Source organism: Solenopsis invicta, chromosome 1 (genome assembly GCF_016802725.1).
Source record: "Solenopsis invicta isolate M01_SB chromosome 1, UNIL_Sinv_3.0, whole genome shotgun sequence".
Classification (NCBI taxonomy): Eukaryota; Metazoa; Arthropoda; class Insecta; order Hymenoptera; family Formicidae; genus Solenopsis; species Solenopsis invicta.
Window position 1 is genome coordinate 16,853,483 of NC_052664.1, and position 18,484 is coordinate 16,871,966.

Sequence of the window (18,484 nt, forward strand, 5' to 3'; positions counted from 1 at the left end):
TTTAAATCGAATTTACACATATGACAGAATTTAAGCAAATTTTCCCTATTACATTTTCTCCTGTTCATCTATTCGCGTAATTAACAGACAGAAAATAAATGTTAAATTGAACAAAAAATACATGTAAAATAAAATGGTGATTACCACAAATAATTTGAACAGAAGTTTGAATGCAATAAATTCATTTATAAAAAATAATCATAAATTGATGATTAAATCTGCTCATAATAAATCTCGATAAGTTTTTTTCCTCATTTTATAACATGAATAAAGACGCGACAAATTTTCCTCATTGAAGCTTGCGTGTAAGACTTTTTTTATGGTTTATTACAAATGTAGCAATTTCAAAAAAAAAAAAAAAAAACAGCTTCGAGGACAGGAAATGTCCAGTCGCGAGACGATAATTGAGTCTCATAACCGCGGCGGTCTTTTTGCGATGGCAAATGCGCTGCCCTGTACGTGTGCGCGATCATGTGCACGCGAAATCGGTGGTATTCTCCACGCGTCAGCGAGACGGCAAGCACGGCGTCATAACCGGCTTAAAATCGCCGGTTGAGCACAAAGGCAACGCACGACAATGATGCCGGCGCAGTCCAGCACCGCGGACATCAACAGGCCGACAATACCCGGATTATCTTCGGCACGACAAAGCCGCCTCGTAAAGCCAACCCGGACAGGTCAGGCATGCGTCCGCTCGGTCGCCAGTAGAGTAGCGTAGTCATCGGCACGTGTACGATAACGCGGTAGTTTCATTCCCATTTGCCAGAACAAGTAAACGCGAGAGTGGCGCCGTATTACGTTTACATTTACGTTCATTTTCTTCTCGAACACGAGGAAGGGTTGTAGAAAGTCCCCTCCTCTCTCTCTTTTTCCTTGACCCTCTTCTGCGATCCGCACAATATTACATCCGCATTGTCGATGTAAAGGACATTTAAGTGGGTAGATGGGATGGCCGCAGCACCCTAGGCAACGAAGAAATCTAGGATTTGAAACCTTGTTCTTAGAAAAGAAAAATAGAAAGTATTGTCCACGAGTCTCAAAGTTCATCTTTTTTACGTTCCTCTATCTCCTAAAGGTTTAATTAATGTAAATTTAAATAATATACTAATGAAAAATATGACATTTGGAGTGTTGTCAGCAGCCCACCCATCTATTTACGTAATTTTTGACCACCTACCTACTCAAAGATTAACTGAAAGGATTGATCAAGACAACTTTCACTTCTCTCCTATTTGTATCAGACACGTCGACTACTTTGGTCCTTATGCTTCCAGAGACGTCTGAAGGATAGACAATACATGAACATAACTTACAGAGTGCAATCGTCGAGAGGAGTACATTACTGGAATAACGCAAATCATGTCAGCGGAGATGTAACGTAGGACGTTACGAAATAGACTCACAAGAGACATTATACCAATAGCTTGTACATCCGCGACGCTTTTGTGCGAAGGCGACGCACGAAGAGGCTACAACTCTCGTTTGCGTGATTTATCGGTGGATATCGGTTGTGAATACGCGCTAGTGCCAGAGATAGCAAAGAGAATTGTCCGGCGATTATTCATATTCCCATTGTCTAGAAGGGCATGTCGAGGGAGAAAGCTTTCCCACCGGGTAAACGATGGTATAAGAAGAACCGCGTGCCCCGCTATCGCGTTGGTTTTAATCGGGGAATGAAACTTCCGAGTGGCGTGCCGATGCACACGATATCGAGACACGGTAGACGGTATCGCTTTGAATTTCGGGTATATCGCTTTCCCGGCGTTGCATTGCTGCTGTGTATATAGCAAAATAATAGCTTGCCAATTTGTCTAACAATCCAAATAGCATTGCATACTACTCTCGTGCTTCTTTCTTTCTTTCCATTTAACACTTTTATTCCTCATTTTTGGACAACGCGATATTTGGATGCCCCATCCTTTCAATTTCTCTTTATAAAACTATTATTTAAAAAAAACTGTGCTTTTAAAGAAAAAGATATAAATTTTCATTAAAATTAAAAAAAAATTTACTTTCTCCTTTTACAATAGTCAACTTTACAATCTAATTTATTTCAAGAAATTTAAAGAGAAAAGAAAAAAAAGAAAAAAAAAGATTTTTTTAATACAGAGTTATTAAATAAATAAAATGAAGCGATAAGGCACAACGATGATGATGATGTAATCGAAATGCAAAGGTGGTTTGTTAAGATCATCGATTAAACAGCTATGGGAATTAACTCGATCGAAGTCTTCGTCGCTCTCATCCGTGTCTCGGCTCCTCGTGTTTCTTGGCGCGTACGTTTGCCGACTAACAATGAGAGTTGGTCGGAGAGTTCTCCACCACGGTTCCTCGTCTAGATGCATCTCGTGTAAATGCAAGTTTCCATGCACATGCACGGATCGGACAACGACTTTCAGTGACGTCGACACGATTTCGACGATTCGGAGTCATCGTGTCGAAAATCAGTTCACATTCCGTTTCAGGATTACTTATTGTTCAAATCTGAAGTAGAGAGTTCTTCAGAAAATCATTCGTTTAAAAACCGTTTGATTTTTATCGAATTCTTTTTGCAAAATCCAGGGACAGTAATTACCGCTGCAACGAAAAGTTCAATTAAACGAAGATTATACGTAAGCGTTTCAAAATCTCAAAAGTGGAACAAACCATCATAACCGTAAAAACATTAAAAACTGTTCAGCAAACAGATTTCAATATTGACGGAAAGAGGCAAGCCCTTTGCGAATTTCAAGCAGAAATTTAAGGGTTCTGACTGTAGCTATATCTGGGTACGGTTGCGGAGGCAATTACCAGGAGATTACTGCAATTGCGAGTGAACGCCGCTCCTATACTTCCGAGGACATTGATATTCAACTAGGAACACGCCGCTGTAATTTCCCATGGCTATCTCCGTCTCGCCACTTCTTAGACGATTTCCTTTGCTTTACCGATCTGATTCAACCGCTCGAATTTGATAGCTGATAATTAGCAGTAATCAATAATTAAAGAGGAATAACGCATAATGAATCGAAAGTAGCGCGATACTTTCGCGATCACTATTTTGCGCCGATTTGCAACAGAAATGAATTAATTTTATATAAAAAACATTATTAATTTCTCGATCTGTTTAATCGACATAAATTTTGATATATGCAATAACCAAATAAGCAAAACAAAATTGACATTACTTCGTATTCGCAAGTAAAAATTTAACGTATTAAAAATTTCGCGTAACGACCGGTAAAAGGTATTAATGATAAATATAAAAGTAAATCTCATTTGGCAAATATATCCGCGTAATTAAATGCTTTTAAAAATTTCATTATTTCTGAACGTGATGGAATAGCAAACGTGTGCATTATACAGGGGAGTAAAATTTTCAATATATTTTTAATAAGCAGAATGTATGTGTGCGTTGTACGTAATATCCGTTTATTGATTCCTTATCAAGAAGCGATTTGTAATACTTTCCTCGTAAACGATGTTGACCATTAAGAATACAAGGAGTTCCACGCGAATCGATACGCGATCGACCCTCTTAGTGTAAATCACGACAGAATGCCTTGCTGAAAAGGAAGCACGGTGCGCGTAGGTATCGTATATACCAGTCGCCTCATCTGCGATAAAAATGTATTAGAGAATCTTATATTCAGGACCAAACCCTTCTAGGCAGAGATAAAGCTGAGCACAATGCTTCCTGGTACGTGCCTGATCTGCATGCCAAGAAGAATAACGCGGCTCTTCTCCATCCTCGGTGTCACCTACTGTCGTTTCGAAATCCACTTTTCTTCTTAAGCAAACCCGATCAGCGTGTTATCCAACGCAGAGTGCATTTGACAGGATTTACAAAGGAGTACGGCTCATGTATATCCGCCGCTAATTTCGACCGGTCAAAGAACACTCGTAATGTACTGATTTTTTTCTTTATTCGATTCAAGGGTCTAAGAATATGAAACAAAAGTAACATTAGAGCTCTCTCTCGCATACAATTTTCGCCTGACTCGTGTAATGGATGACAGACCGAATAAGTCTCTTGGTGGTTTAAGCCGTCGTTTAGTTGAACCCCGGTGTTTCTCCTTGATACATCACCTTCTCGGTAAACCGAAGACGCTACGAAACACGATCGTGAAACACTGTTACGTGGTACGTACGTTATGTGAGGGAAAGACTGTCCGGGCGACGGTAGCAATGACACACGACTGCTCGTAAAACATCGCGAGAAAGCGCCTTAAGGTACCGGACGTAGATACACGTACGCGGTTTATGCTCCAGATTCCAGCCTCGTCTGGCCACAGCTCGCTTATCTGCAGCGTCGCGAGCTAAAACTCTTTGTTTTCCGTCGCTATAAAAATCCGCCTGCGATCACGCGGTTTTGGGACGGTGCGAAAAGGTATCAACGATAAATTCTCAGGAGTTTAACTCGCATTCAGAATGCTTCCTTTTTTTTTAGGGGCTTACCTATATACTGTCTTTTCCTATTTCCGTGCAGGCTGTACCAAGGAAGAAGACCACAAATTATTTCACGTGATTTTCTCGTCCTTCGTCTCGACTTTAGTTATATTTTCTTTATTTTTCGTCATTTCAAAACATTTATTTTCTTATTAATGATCGGAAGAAAGTTTATGAGCGCGTATTCTGAAGGAAGTGTGCACGCGAGGAAGATACAATATGAAATATGAACTATAATGCTCACTATATATTACTGGCTGTACAAGTTAACGTATTAAAACAAGCTTCTGAAATTTGCTAATTTTTCTGCACTCCTCCGTAAGTTAAACGTGAATAAAATTGATTATAACTATGTCCATTATCTATTCAGCTTGCGCCACATCACTTGTTGTTTTCTACGAGATTAATTATTCTTTATTTACCTGAGCGCGATATTCTTTTTTCATGTTTAGAAAAAGATATCGCAATGTTGTTTCAAAATTATAAGATCTAGAATAACTCTGGTATTTACGCCGCGCAAGGATTTACATCGTAGAAGTTAGAAAAAATAAAAGGAATGAAAGAATAATTTGCCAGCAACCGTCTAAATTTTAGTTTTTTATCGTTAAAATTAACAAAATCATTGTAAGTTGAATTTATCATTATCGTGCAGCGATATTATATAACCTATCTAAAATGATTACTCTCACTTAAGAGAGAGAGAGAGAGAGAGAGAAAGAGAAAGAAAGTAATCCAGTAAAAAGCTCATTTCATGATACATAAGTGAAGAGAGATAGTAAAAGATAGCGTATAGCAAAATATAAGTGCTTGTATTCTTTGTTCAGCTTGATTGCCCTACTCAAGAAAGGTTACATGTTATATCCCATCCCTTTTAATATACGGCAAAAATTCAAGGGTTTTAAAAAGTTTTTTCCTTTCATATATAAAATTCATTAAAAAATTTTTTTCATAGTAGTACGTAGTACCAGTAAAGTTTTTATTTATTTTAAACCTAGCAAATAATGGTAAATTAAGTTTTTAATAAAAACGGCATATATATCGCGTTACTCTATATTTTTATATTACTTCAAGTAAAATAACTGTCCAATATAGAACCTAGTACTCAATATGGCATGCTGTTTCTACGTAGTTTCATGGTGAATTGAACAAAACACGCTAATGTGTAATACAGGCTGTCAACGTGACTTGTTTGCAACAGTAGACTGCTCAGTTCGTGGATTGCGTTGTTGACGCAATATGAGGTCGAAAGTATTTTCATCAAAATTTTCGTATGTGTTTCTCACGATCAAATATTGTATAACAAATTACTTTTCTGTAACTACCAGATGATGGTTAATTTCTGTAGTTCATATTATTAGTAGCTCTATATTTGTACTTCACAATGCTGTATTTAATGTGTATTTTCGTCACAATGATCTGTTTACCAAAGAAAATTCTTTAAGTCAAAACCAATATGGCCAACCTAAATTTATAATGAGACAGTAATGGTTTTTCGATACTTTTATTACTCTAAATCATAAAGTCTAACTCATCTACTAAACAAATTGTAAGACTCATAAGTTATAATCTTAAGTGAAAAAAATTAAGATAGATCAGTGTTTAGTTAATCTGTCAATGAATTATTGATAAAAATAGTTCTTTATGTACTCTTATATTTCAATATGCCAATAAACATGTCAATGTCAATAAACTTATAAACTTATGAAAGTAGCATTGGATTATTTTATTTTTTATTTTTCTAACATTTTATGAAAAAGAGAAAACACATAATTAGGCCATACTGAGTACATACATATACCCATTATAAAAATGATACTCTTTCTGAAATGATACTCTTTCGTTACACCCATGTAAATATTTAAAATTTAAAATTGCCCTATATTTTAATTTAATACAATTTAAATTAAGAAAGAGCCAGTATATGGTATTATTAGAGCAAAATCTTGCTGAGAACAATGTTTCTTGATTCGTGTAATTTTAAATATATTTTTTAACTTTTTCTAATTCTTTAAATTAATGTTTATAAATGTTTCCTGCATTAAATCTGGCCATCAGTTTTCAATTTTGGATTCATAAAAAAATTAGAAAACATCACAAAGCTAAAATAGACCATATAGGGTACAGGCACCTTATACAATAAATCTCATAAACAACTTTTCCTGAATTAGCGAAACCATGTTTATATCAGCCTGTGAATAAAATTGTCAGATAGAGGAAATTTTCAAACGTATTAAACATTCGAGGAAATTGTCAACAAAAGTCACAAACAAAGCAATATCTGATCATTTTATAATCAAACGTCATCAAGTGTTGGAGAAGCGTTGATATCCCTAGCGATATAGATGCTATCATTTTATGCAAAGCTGAGGCTCAGGACCGAATGTAGTTTCAACTTCGAAATAGAATTTCATGAAGTTTCAAGCGATTGCGAGCGAACATCATTTCCTGTCCCGGGCTTTCTCAGCGACGATTCTACGATCAATGATGGACTTTTGTTCGCGTGATTTCGGCCCGTAAAGGCGGACGTTTTCCTTTCGCGCATTGGACTTAAAATTTCACTAGGCACGTGACGCTAAAAAGAGCACCAAGATCATTAGTGCTAATTCTTGGAAAACGACGTTCGAATTTTGCGAAGAAACGAGATTACGTTAAAGTAATTCATATATATGTTCTCAACTAAAATCTAATTAATTACTTACACTCAAAATTACGCTCAAAGGAAGAAGTGTTTAATTTTAAGACATTAAAATGTTTTATTTCTACATCCGTTTTATAAATACTCAAGTTTAAATTGTGAAATGTTTTATTTGTAAACGACGGCGCAACGTTAAATAAATTTTAAACATTAGAACAATAAAACCGAAATCTTTAACAAGCTTTAAATAATTTAAATTTAAATACCCTTAAAAACTAAAACATTTTTAACTATTTAAATAACAAAGATAAAAGTAAAACAAATATACAGTACGTAATGCCAATAAACAATAAACGCAAGGTATTCGCGTGCATTAATGCACTCTTCATAGAACTGATGTTATACTCGTACATAGACGTTTTAGTTCCAAAATATGGATTATTTTCAATATAATAAAATAGTTATCCGTGGTGTAAGCCGAGTTCCATACAATAACAAAATAATTATCAGCAAAATAAGTGGATCGCGTTACATACAATATAACTATTGCCAATTTGGATGTCAAAATATAATAGCTGTTTCGCTTGTTAGTCGAGGTCCATTAATTAAATGATTCAAATGAGCATTTATCAGTTGCGTTTGTCAAACATATTGTAAGGCATAAATGTGAATGTTCAAAGCGGCGGTATTGGTATAGAGAATGAAGTGAACATTACGGAAAACTAACTTCTTCTTTACAAGTAAAACGTTTTAATATCTTAAAATTAAACACTTCTTTTTTAGTATATTCTATTCTATATTTTATTTTTATAATTGTTAAACGTTAGTTTTTGCAATTAAATTAGAAATGTGTGTGTTGCACAGAAAATACAGAAATATATAAATACGTTTTTTAAAGAAAGAAATAATCGATATATAGTTATAATAACCTATAAATTAAACTAACGATACGTTAAGCGATTGTTATAAATACTACACCGTAGAAAAGTTAATAGCGTTATTAAAAGAAAACAATACAACAAAGTTGCACCACTTTGCCGTCATATTTAGAGCACCGGCAACTTTGTTACCTGCCGGTTAACTTGTGACTTTATGGCAAACAGCATCATCACGGTCCACGAAACTTTCAGAGTGTTGTTCCTAAAGTCGATTCCGACGTTACCTCCGGCTTCGTATACGTTTCACAAAAATTGCAAATTATTGCCACCGCAGGCGCCGCACGGGAGCAGAGAAAAGAACAAGGAGGAAAAGAGGTCTCGGAAAATCCAGTTCGTTTTTATCACCCTGCCAGGCTCTTAAGCAGAACTGATGCGAGGAACGACATTTTCGTTAGCGGTCGAAAGTAGAGTTGATCTTGTCGTTGAGCAATGTCAGGATAAATTGTCGACTTTGGTCTTCTTGTTTTAATAAAAGATCTGTTATTCCCTTCTGCTTCGCTTACGCTTTCAATCTCCATTTCAATGTAATATTTGTATTTCTCTTTCGTGTTCAAAAATATTTAAAAATATGTTTGCTCTCCTCCCGAGGCGATTGCGTTAGAATATTGAATTTATCGTTTTTAAAATCCAATCAAATTGGAAATAGAGTACGCCGCATCGTTCATGAAAAAAAAAAAAAACGGAAATGCAAAAAAAATAATTGCAAAATATAATTGCTAATGGAGATAAGCACAAAAAGCTGTGGAGTGTTAAGATAAACGTCACACTGAATAACACAGAAGACGGCAGACGATAAAGATTTAATTTAATTTAAAACAAAAACTCTCTCTCTCTCTCTCTCGATGCAGGATAACGTCCTTCCTGTTTCAAAGATAAACCGGTCAGCCTTTATCTCCCGCTCCTTAGCTCCAAAGTGCGAACCGGTACCTTTCCATTACTTTCTTTTCCCGCCGCTGTCAGTGGATTCCTAGGACTTGATAAAGTTCTACTTTCTTTTTCTCTTACAGAGACCACCTCGTTCCGCGATTACTCGCAGCGACTGGAGATCGCTCCTTCAATTTTGTCAGAGAGTCGCGAACCCCCGCTGCGAGCCCGGATTTAATCAACGTTCTGTCCTTCAGCTCGTATAAATTTTCTAATGACATCGGAGAGTTTGAGTTACTCGCCAGAAGTGACAGACGCGCGACTCATGCTCCTCCTTGAGCTTCAACATCTCGTAAAACATTTCGTGAGCACTGAATAATTTCGTAAAGTATTAATGACACGGCTCATACATATTGACAAATTGTGCAACGCTGAATTTCACGATTGTAGAATCATGTAAAGTACGAAAGATAGCGCTGTGGGCGGAGAACCGGCACATGTAATCTCAATTTATTAGCCCCGCGCGAAACATATGTCAAAAAGAAGCCCGCGATTACAGGGATTGCGCTACAAATGGTCGCAAATACGATTTATTAAGCCGGACAACGCGCACATCCCTTGGAAAAAAAAACATGCATAAACAGCGGTTACGCTTTAAGCAACGCGACTGTACAACACCACGATGTCGCGATAAAAAGTACCGCTTACAGCGGCATTTGAAAAATTTAATGCAAATGGAGTTGCGCTTTATTGCGTCGAGCGATATAGAAAACGCCTAAATTTTTCGTAACTGCGTGTATGTGATCTACATTCACGTGACCGGGAATCACATATTGGTGAAAAAGTGCCAAGGTGAAAAAGTAATCCTTGTCTAATCGCTTCGCTTTGCGTCGTGGCAAACGCGCGACGTCGAACAAGATGTCACTTCTGAACCGCAAACACAGAACAGCGGACGAGAATAACCACGAGAAATGTTTATGAAGTATATAAAGCTCACGCGACGCGCGCTTCTGGGTGAGTTACGGTGCGTTACATTTTTATTTTAGCGGCGGACTCGCTACAGAATCACCCTCGTTTTTACCATCACACCGGATGCTTCGTGTTAAAATCATCTCGAAATTATTATTGCTCGAAATATTTGAAGCTGTAAATATTCGGTCAACTTTATATATATATATTTTTTTTGACCGCGATGTGAGAAAATAAAATCACTTTTCGGTACTAGTAACATGTGTTTTGACTTATATTTGCGAACCCAATATTTGATGTTTGGTATCGAAAACGATAGTAAATAGACAAACATTCTCTAATTCGCAATATTTTATTTTGTTCTCCGAGTCAACACTTTCACTTTTCGAAACGAATTTTATTGTTTTTACGAACATTTTATCCGGTGAGTTTTTCCATCATTCGTCGAACACCATCGAACACAAGGCTGCCAAGAGAATTCACGTAACACCTTGCAATAATCAATATACTTTTACACTTGAGCTGCGGTACATATTTATAATGCAGCGAACTATAGAGAGACTCGATCTAAATCCGTACGAATGTCGTTTTGAATCGACAGTGCTAAACGTTCTCGCTCGGCTGCATTTTCCACCGTTAAGCTTCTCAGAGCGATAGATCGGAGGGAAGTCTGAAGTGCTTCATCGTTGACGCAAAAAGCGCCATTGGCGCGGCGCTATCGCGTAGGGACCACCTAGTTTTTATTCCCCTCCATTACACGAGACCTTCCTGAATGGGCCACGGGAGAGGACGCACGACGGGTCATTACGCATTCATGAAGATTATATGCAGTTCGAGCACGTCGCGCGTGGGAAATTGGGCCGAGATTGTCCTTATCGTCGTAAATCACGTTTGATATCGTCGACTTTTCATTCCCAGTCATTGTCGATCTGTGAACCGTCTTTCGAACCGTCAGATTCTTTGGCCCGGAAGAAACGTGCTCGTTTCCACTATTCGTAAGCACTCCGAGATATAGCTAATTATAAGCGCATGTTGTTCAAAGTTTTAATATATAAGGCTACGCGATAAAAGATAAAGAGAAAGAATCACATGCAACTGCGATATAAGTGAAATTTTGTCACCGCGAGATTTTCGATGAATATTTCGCTGGGAACTGAGTTTCGCGAAGAAGAGTACCGATCGAAAATGGCCGTAGTAAAGAGAAGCAAGGATAACATAACGACCGCTTTGCGTGCTTGCGATAATCAACGCGAGGCGAGCCGAGTAAGAGCGTGGTTGAAGAAAAGAGGGTAATGAGTTAGGATTGGGGAAATTAAAAAGAGAAAAACCATCGCGGAGTTTAGCGTGATTCTTTATTGCGCTTGCCTTTGATGCTTCGAGATTTAAATCGTATCAACAGGGAAGGAATGATATCTGAAAGACCTATCTGCAAATTACTGTGAAGTAACAAACGATAAGTAAAAATTAATCCGATACAAGGACAAGGTAAAATTCATCATTGTCGTATTCGATTGGTAATTATAACGTACATGTAATTTATAACAATTTCTACGCGATGCAAAGAACAACGATAGTTAAAAGTGTGGAAAACGTGTCATTCCTAGTGAGAAACTTTAATATCTACGCGAATGCGGTAGCAGATACGTCTATCAAACCGGAAACCGGAACCAATCTTTATCTTTATCGCCTTGAAATCTCGACGAAGGGCAATGAATCAAGATTCCTCGCATTTTAATAACCCCGACAGCACCGCCATCATATTTCACTTGCGTACGCGCCTAAGTCATTGCGCGGTCCGCAAAACGTCACGCGAACCACCGGGACGGACCGTAATTTCCATCAGCTGCGGTAAGTGGTCCGAGCAATAATCACGTGAGAACGCAATTTTACGGTCCGTCATACTGGCAAGGTTCGCAGTTAAATTTCTATTGCTCTCGCCGCTCTGTCCCGACGGCCGCAGAGTCATTATTTCAACGCATCGGTTAATTTTACGGTACGACCAAAATATATCCGCTCAAAGAATGCGTCGCGTCGTCACTTACGGCAATGCGAAATTGCTTGCGGTAGTGCCAGTCACATTACCGTCAAATGCATCACTGCCGCAAGTTGAAGTTCAGTAATCTCAACAAGTCTCGAGTTACAAATTATGTAAATTTTTCAAAAGCAATAGAAAGAGAAAACGCGATGTGTGACACGGACGTACTTACTTTATATCATGCATACTTCTTGTATGAAAATGACCAAAGAAACAGTAATTCTGTACTGAAATAAGATCTACGAATTCTATTAACGTCGTACATAAATAATGCAAATTAACAGAATAAACTCACATATTTTCACAAAAGGTACGCGTTATACTCTATAATTTCTGATCATTAAACGATCATCATTTCTTAAACATTTCTTCTTCCACTTCATTATTTTTCTCGGAAGAACAGCACTCGTGCAATGGCACGTTCACACTTTGTATTTTCGGTGTATGAGACGTTTTGTCGAAATACATCTGAATCTCTTGCAAGGTCTTGTTTTTGGTTTCAGGAAGAACAAAATACAAAACGCTAGTCCCGATCAACGCCACGGAGCCGTAAACGGTGAATGTACCTTCGGGCTTTATGAATTCCACCATAAGCGGCATCGTCTTGATCACCACGAAGAAGCACGTAAAATTGAAGCCGGACGCTAATCCGGAACCGAGTCCACGGTACTTGCTCGAGAACACTTCACCGCAGAGCATCCAAGGTAGGGACATCAGTCCCAATGGCAACAGACCGACGTAAGTGACGAGTAGAATCACGGGGCTCCAGGGTCTTCCAATATCAAATGTCAAGCACGCACTCAAAGATAGCATGGTGATAGCTACGCCGTAGCCGGATATGAACATTAAGGTGCGCCTGCGGCATATTTTTAGAAGAATGCACACGAGAACGGCGAATATCAAGCGAACCGTATCGATGACCAGAGTAATCAAATAAGCGTACGCCGGGCCCGAGACGTCCGTTAACATTTCGACACAGTAGAAAGTCATTACGTTAGTACCTGAGAACTGCATAATAAAGAAGTACAGACAAACGATGAAGAAAGGTCTCAAGAAATATCGCGAGGACCACGTCTTCCTGAGCGAATGAAGTAACGGTCGTCTTCCGGTTTTCCTTCCTGATATTTCGGCAAGCCTGGCGGCTTCTAAAAGAGAGAATTCCTCGAGCGATTCCTCACCGCGGAGGTATATCCAGGAGCGCTTCGCCTTCTCGATCTTGCCTTTGCTGAGCAACCACAGCGGACTCTCTTGCGAATAGATACAGAGGATCCAACAGATTACGGGCAAGACGCCGCAGATATACGCGGTGGTTCGCCAATGCAACCAAGTTCCCATCGCGTGACACGCCAATATACCGACCGAGAGGGTCAAGCCAACTGCCCCCAGCAGAATGCCACGTAGCAGGGGGTCACTCGTTTCACTCACGTAAATCGGTTGTATTGGCGCTAGGATTCCGACGCAATACCCACAGAGTAGTCTGCCTGCTATCAAAACTTCTACGCTATTGGCAAGACCGATGATCAGCCAGCCGACGAAAAACACAGGACACAGTAGCATTACTGAAACCTTTCTGCCGAGTTTTTCCGCCATGAATCCACCGGTCCAGCATCCCGGAGCTATCGGTAGAACCGTAGCTGCCGCGATCCACGACTCTTGATCGATACTGAGCACTCCGAAATGATCCGCGTCCGCAGATTCCAATAAAGATTCGCTGCCATTGATCGCAACTGTCTTTAGCTGCGGAAGAAGAATCGCGCTGTAACCGTTTGACATACCGGACACGGAAACTCCAATCAATGGTCCCAAAGCTGTCAGCAGTTGCCTGAGATACAACTTGATTTTGATATCTGATACACTGTCATTAATCTTCATTGCGGTACCAGCAACAATCTCGGAAGCGTGATAAAAAAACGAAGTAACCGTTCACCGTTTACCGTTTGTAGTACACATTTATCCACGCTGCGATAAAATTTCGTTCGCTACCTCTTCGTTTTTCCAACAAATTTCTCTAAATTCAAGAAATTCGGCGTAAAATACACACATTACAATCGCGTTCGATCGATAGAATGAGAGTATCGCTGACAGAAACGCTGAGCGGTGTTGCAACTGAGATAAGCACAGAATTCAATAAATATAGACTGCTCTGTAAATTATCTACGCGTAAGACGATATGACTACGTACGTAAAATCGATCTGTCCGGACTTGTGCTCGAGTCGTGATTGATTGCATTTTATCCCCTCCATTCTTTATCTACCATTATATGTAGCCAGCTATAGCTACTGCTGGCTACAAAACCAGTCTTTACGCACGGCAACAAATTTATAAAAAAAAAGCCAATAAATAAGAATCCGTAGTTGCACAAACGTCGACAGCTATTAGAAAATAGTGTCTATAATTATGTTAAGTACGTTATAATTAAAATAATGATTTCTTATTAAATGAAAGTCGTTTAATTATCTGAGACTGCTACAGAAGCCGTTGGACCTTTTTTACTCTTACAAGAAAATACGAAATATAAATCTCAATTTCACGCTGTTTTCTATGAAGAGAAGAAACTTCATGTTATACCGCTGTGTGTCATATAATGTTACATCCTTTTACGAACTAATAAGATATAATTTCTTCTTTAAAACGCTTTAAATATCATAGAAATTTCATTTCAAAGATTTAAAGCTACTCAGTGCCTGCTAGTATATTTTCTCAGCAATTAATATAAAATTAATATTGAAATAGAAATGGTGAAAAAGAAGAGCAAGATAAGTAAGATATAAAGACGTGTAATTTTATAAAATTCGCAATAAGATTTGAAATCCATCTGAAAACTTTCGCAAACGTCATAAAAATTTGTAGGATAAACATGCACTAATCGTATTACACGTCGTACAAAACAACAATCTCGAATGTTATAAATAAAAAATAGAAAGGAATGTAATCTCTTCTATATTATCTGTGAAGTGTGCAATTTTATTTTCTTGTCACCGAGCAATCGAAAAATCCGGTTCATGCGATACTACACAAATCCAATTTCATATTCTTTTTACACGGCAAATTAAAATGTCTGGTATAAAACAAAAAAAAGAAATTAAATCGGCCCATCGTTTCGCCGCGTAGAAAATTATAGACGCGCCGCATGCGTGACGCATATACGCATGAAAATGAAACTGAAATTTCCGTACAATCTCCCTCCGCGCGTCCATGGAATAAAATAATTTTCCCGCAGCGCCTCGAAATACGTGTGGTATTTTAACTAGCTGAAAAGAGATTTAAATGATCCGGGGTGGCGGCCGCGGGAATTTGAGAGCCGTGAATTTAATACGCACCCCTCGACGAGCGATGGGGTGTTTCGTATTTTGGATGGTAGCCAAATGCGATTTTCGCGTTATTTATCTTCCGCGAGCGAGAATACGCGCGTCCGCACGAGGATGAGAGTCAGGCTAGTACGCATCGATGTGCCACAATGCATCGTGTGCTTGTTCCGACGATTAAAAACTAACGGCTCCGCTAGAGAGGAAAGCAGTAATGCCAAGCGAGAGATATTTAACACGTTTTTGGTGTTTCGGGTGTAATTAAACGCTTTTGCACCGTTTTCGCTGCTAATTTCCGCCATTAATTTCAAATAATTCTTATCCGCGCAAAATGTGGATTTATACCATTCTCTCTCCTTTACAGAAATGGCCGGGAAATAAAGACGTATAAAAAAAACTGCGCAAAAAAGAAAAACGTCTTTTTACATTTTTGGCATTTGTTTTTGTCTTTAACTTGTTAAGATACACGAAAAAAGAACCTTAAAGAGATTACTTCTGCGAGTGATCTAATTTTCTCGGAAGTGAAGAAAGAAATCTTCTTTCTATTGGCTTCGTTTGAGACTTTACGTGTAAGTTTCGCGTACGTATTTCAGGACGGGTCGATAGTTAAAATTCTCACAACGCGAAGGCAATCAGTAAACCAATAGAAATCAGGAGATCGGACGGGCAAATAGTGAACCTGGCAAATTTCCGCCAATTCTACTAGCGGATTTCTAACTCTTTGATATACGGTAAATATTCTGTCGCAATGTACCTGCTGTTCATCTACTTCGGCTCACGTCGCGTACGAGATACGCCTTTTAATGTCGAGGACTCTCAAAAGTCTCGTTACCCCGCAAAGCCTGTACTTCGACATTAGAGGGAGGATTTGTTTAACAGCGAACACTTTTACGAGAGTACTCGTTGAGATCTACGGAGAACAAGGAATTTGTAGATGCTTTTTGATGGATTCGAGAAAGAGTGAGAGTCAAAACACTGTTTCACGAGAGCACAACGTAACATTTGACAATGATAAAAACAACGAAAGTTAATGTAAATTAGTATTATAGATGAACATAAATTTTATTCTAATAACATCATTTAAATATTTCAAAACACACACACACACACACACACACACACACACGCACGCACGCACGCACGCACGCACGCACGCACGCACGCACGCACACACACACACACACATATGTCTTGAAATATTGAAGTGATTTTATTTATCGTACAAATTATGCTGACGATATTGCATCACTAAAAAAAAAGTGTTAAATTTTAAGATATTAAAATGTTTTATTTCCGTCTCCATTTTTTAAATGCTTAAAAATATTATTGTTTTAAACAGTACCTATATAAATATAAAACACTAAAATGTATAAAAATAAAATCCTTTACAGGCTTTAAATGTTTCAGTGTTTTAAATCTAGAACTAAAACATTTTTAACTATAATATTTACAAAACGGAGACAGAAATAAAACATTTTGATATCCTTAAAATTAAACATTTCTTTTTTGAATAATCTTTTCACAGTTTACTGTTTATTTTAATAAAAACATTTAAATATGATATGTGTATATATATGTGTGTGTGTGTGTGTGTGCGCGCGCGTGTGTGCGCGCGCGCGCGCGCGTGTGTGTGTATGTGTGTGTGTGTGTGTGTGTGTGTGTGTGTGTGTGTGTGTGTGTGTGTGTGTGTGTGTGTGTGTGTGTGTGTGTGTGTGTGTGTGCAATATTTAAACGTTTCTATAAAATAAACAGGAAACCGTGAGAAGATGCAATATCGTCAGCATAATTTTTACGATATAATGTTTACGAAGGCAGCTTCTTAGAAAGCGCCGAAATTTGGTGGAAAATTTATAAGCGCAATCTCGGGAGAAATTTCTGAAAGACCTCAGGTAATTCTAAGGTTTAATATAAGTTTCACTCGTCTCTTCTCAACCTCGTATACAAGAGAGAGACTTATTTAACGGTGGATGCTCTTATGAGAGTGCATGTCGAGTAGGAAGACCAGGGCTGTCGTAGATGAATGTTGACGAGCTTTTGAGGAATGATGCTAGCTTCGAAAGCACGTCCTTTCGCAACGATGAAACTTCCATGACATGTTTCCTGCTACTATTTGAGCTTATTATGACACAATAGTGATATCACAAGAATAATATAAAAGTCATTAAATTCTTTTTATTTCATATAAACACGAATTTTAACTTTAAAATTAATAGTTCGCGAATTTGTGACGCGAATAATTAATCAAAAATATTATCAATTTTTATCTAATGTAAAATTTTATTTTAAGAAATATGTTAATGTGTTAATTTTGCTAATGTATTTATCTATTACCAAACATCTGTCCGAAACATTCTATTCGCATAGCACACCTGACGACTAAAAGCTTCGAGGAAGCCGGCCTGTCCATCGTAGTTAAACGCGGATAGGCCCGCTTGTGCAAAGAGATTGATGCGTTTCGGAACAGAGAAAAAACAACTCGCGTGGGATGCATTTGTTCGGGGTTTCAGGTGAAGAAAAAAGGTTGCTTCTGTTGGAACGACCGAGAGGAAAGTTTCCACGCGAGGGAGGCAGCAGGAAGGGAGCAAATGACGAAGGTCGCGAAAACGGGTATACTAACTTTCCTTGGAAATACCGAGGCATGATGTAGCGAGCAGAAAAAAAAAGGCTTTCAGACCCTTTTCGGTCAAACATCGTACGCTTTGTAAGTTCTCGCTTGAATGCTCTCTTTTATAGTAGACATGCGACGTAGAAATCTGTGAAGACTGATTAACCGATTAGGAAATACAAATCACAGAATTTAACAAAAATAAAAATGCAAGATTGACGTGGGGCTCATAAAATAGTATTAAAAAATGTTTAGAAGCGTAAATCACAAAAGTCATGAGACTACAGAAAAATTTCCGTTGAAATGAATAATTAAAATGTTATAAAATTTTTATTATTTGACGCGCAATTCCGAACCGTTTTATAAATAGGCGATTCACACACATGCTAAATGTACATTTAATTAAAAATACATGCGCGACGTCATAAAACTACAATATTTTTAACATTTAACAGTATATTTAGCGCAAAAATTACATTTGGAAAGCTATGGGTAGACTCCGTTCATAAATAAAATGAAAAGTTAATCCTTTTTCCTCCGCAGGGAAATCAACATTTATATACGTGAAACATTAATACAATTCGTACTTCATGTACATAAATACGATTTAACGTAACAGATTGATGCGAGAAAAACATTGCTCAACGTGCAAACCGTTTACATTTTGCGATTTATTTTTGCACGTTTCGTGTTGCCTAAAGATC

The 18,484-nt window shown here is 38.0% G+C and overlaps 2 protein-coding genes across 2 annotated transcripts in view; both read right to left on the minus strand.

The window, feature by feature from the left end:
* LOC105195935 (mannosyl-oligosaccharide 1,2-alpha-mannosidase IA) overlaps positions 1-18,484 on the minus strand; it is a 693,708-nt gene that overhangs the window by 518,358 nt on the left and 156,866 nt on the right. The gene's annotated exons all lie outside the window — the stretch shown is intronic.
* Positions 354-16,586, minus strand: LOC113003296 (facilitated trehalose transporter Tret1-like). Its single transcript, XM_039455240.1, has one exon. It carries the CDS (start codon positions 13,739-13,741, stop codon positions 12,221-12,223), a length of 1,521 nt encoding a protein of 506 aa, XP_039311174.1. The 5' UTR covers positions 13,742-16,586; the 3' UTR covers positions 354-12,220.

Excerpts from the sequence above, each read along its gene's own strand:
- LOC113003296 (XM_039455240.1), bottom strand. The coding sequence starts at position 13,741 with ATGAAGATTAATGACAGTGTATCAGATATCAAAATCAAGTTGTATCTC.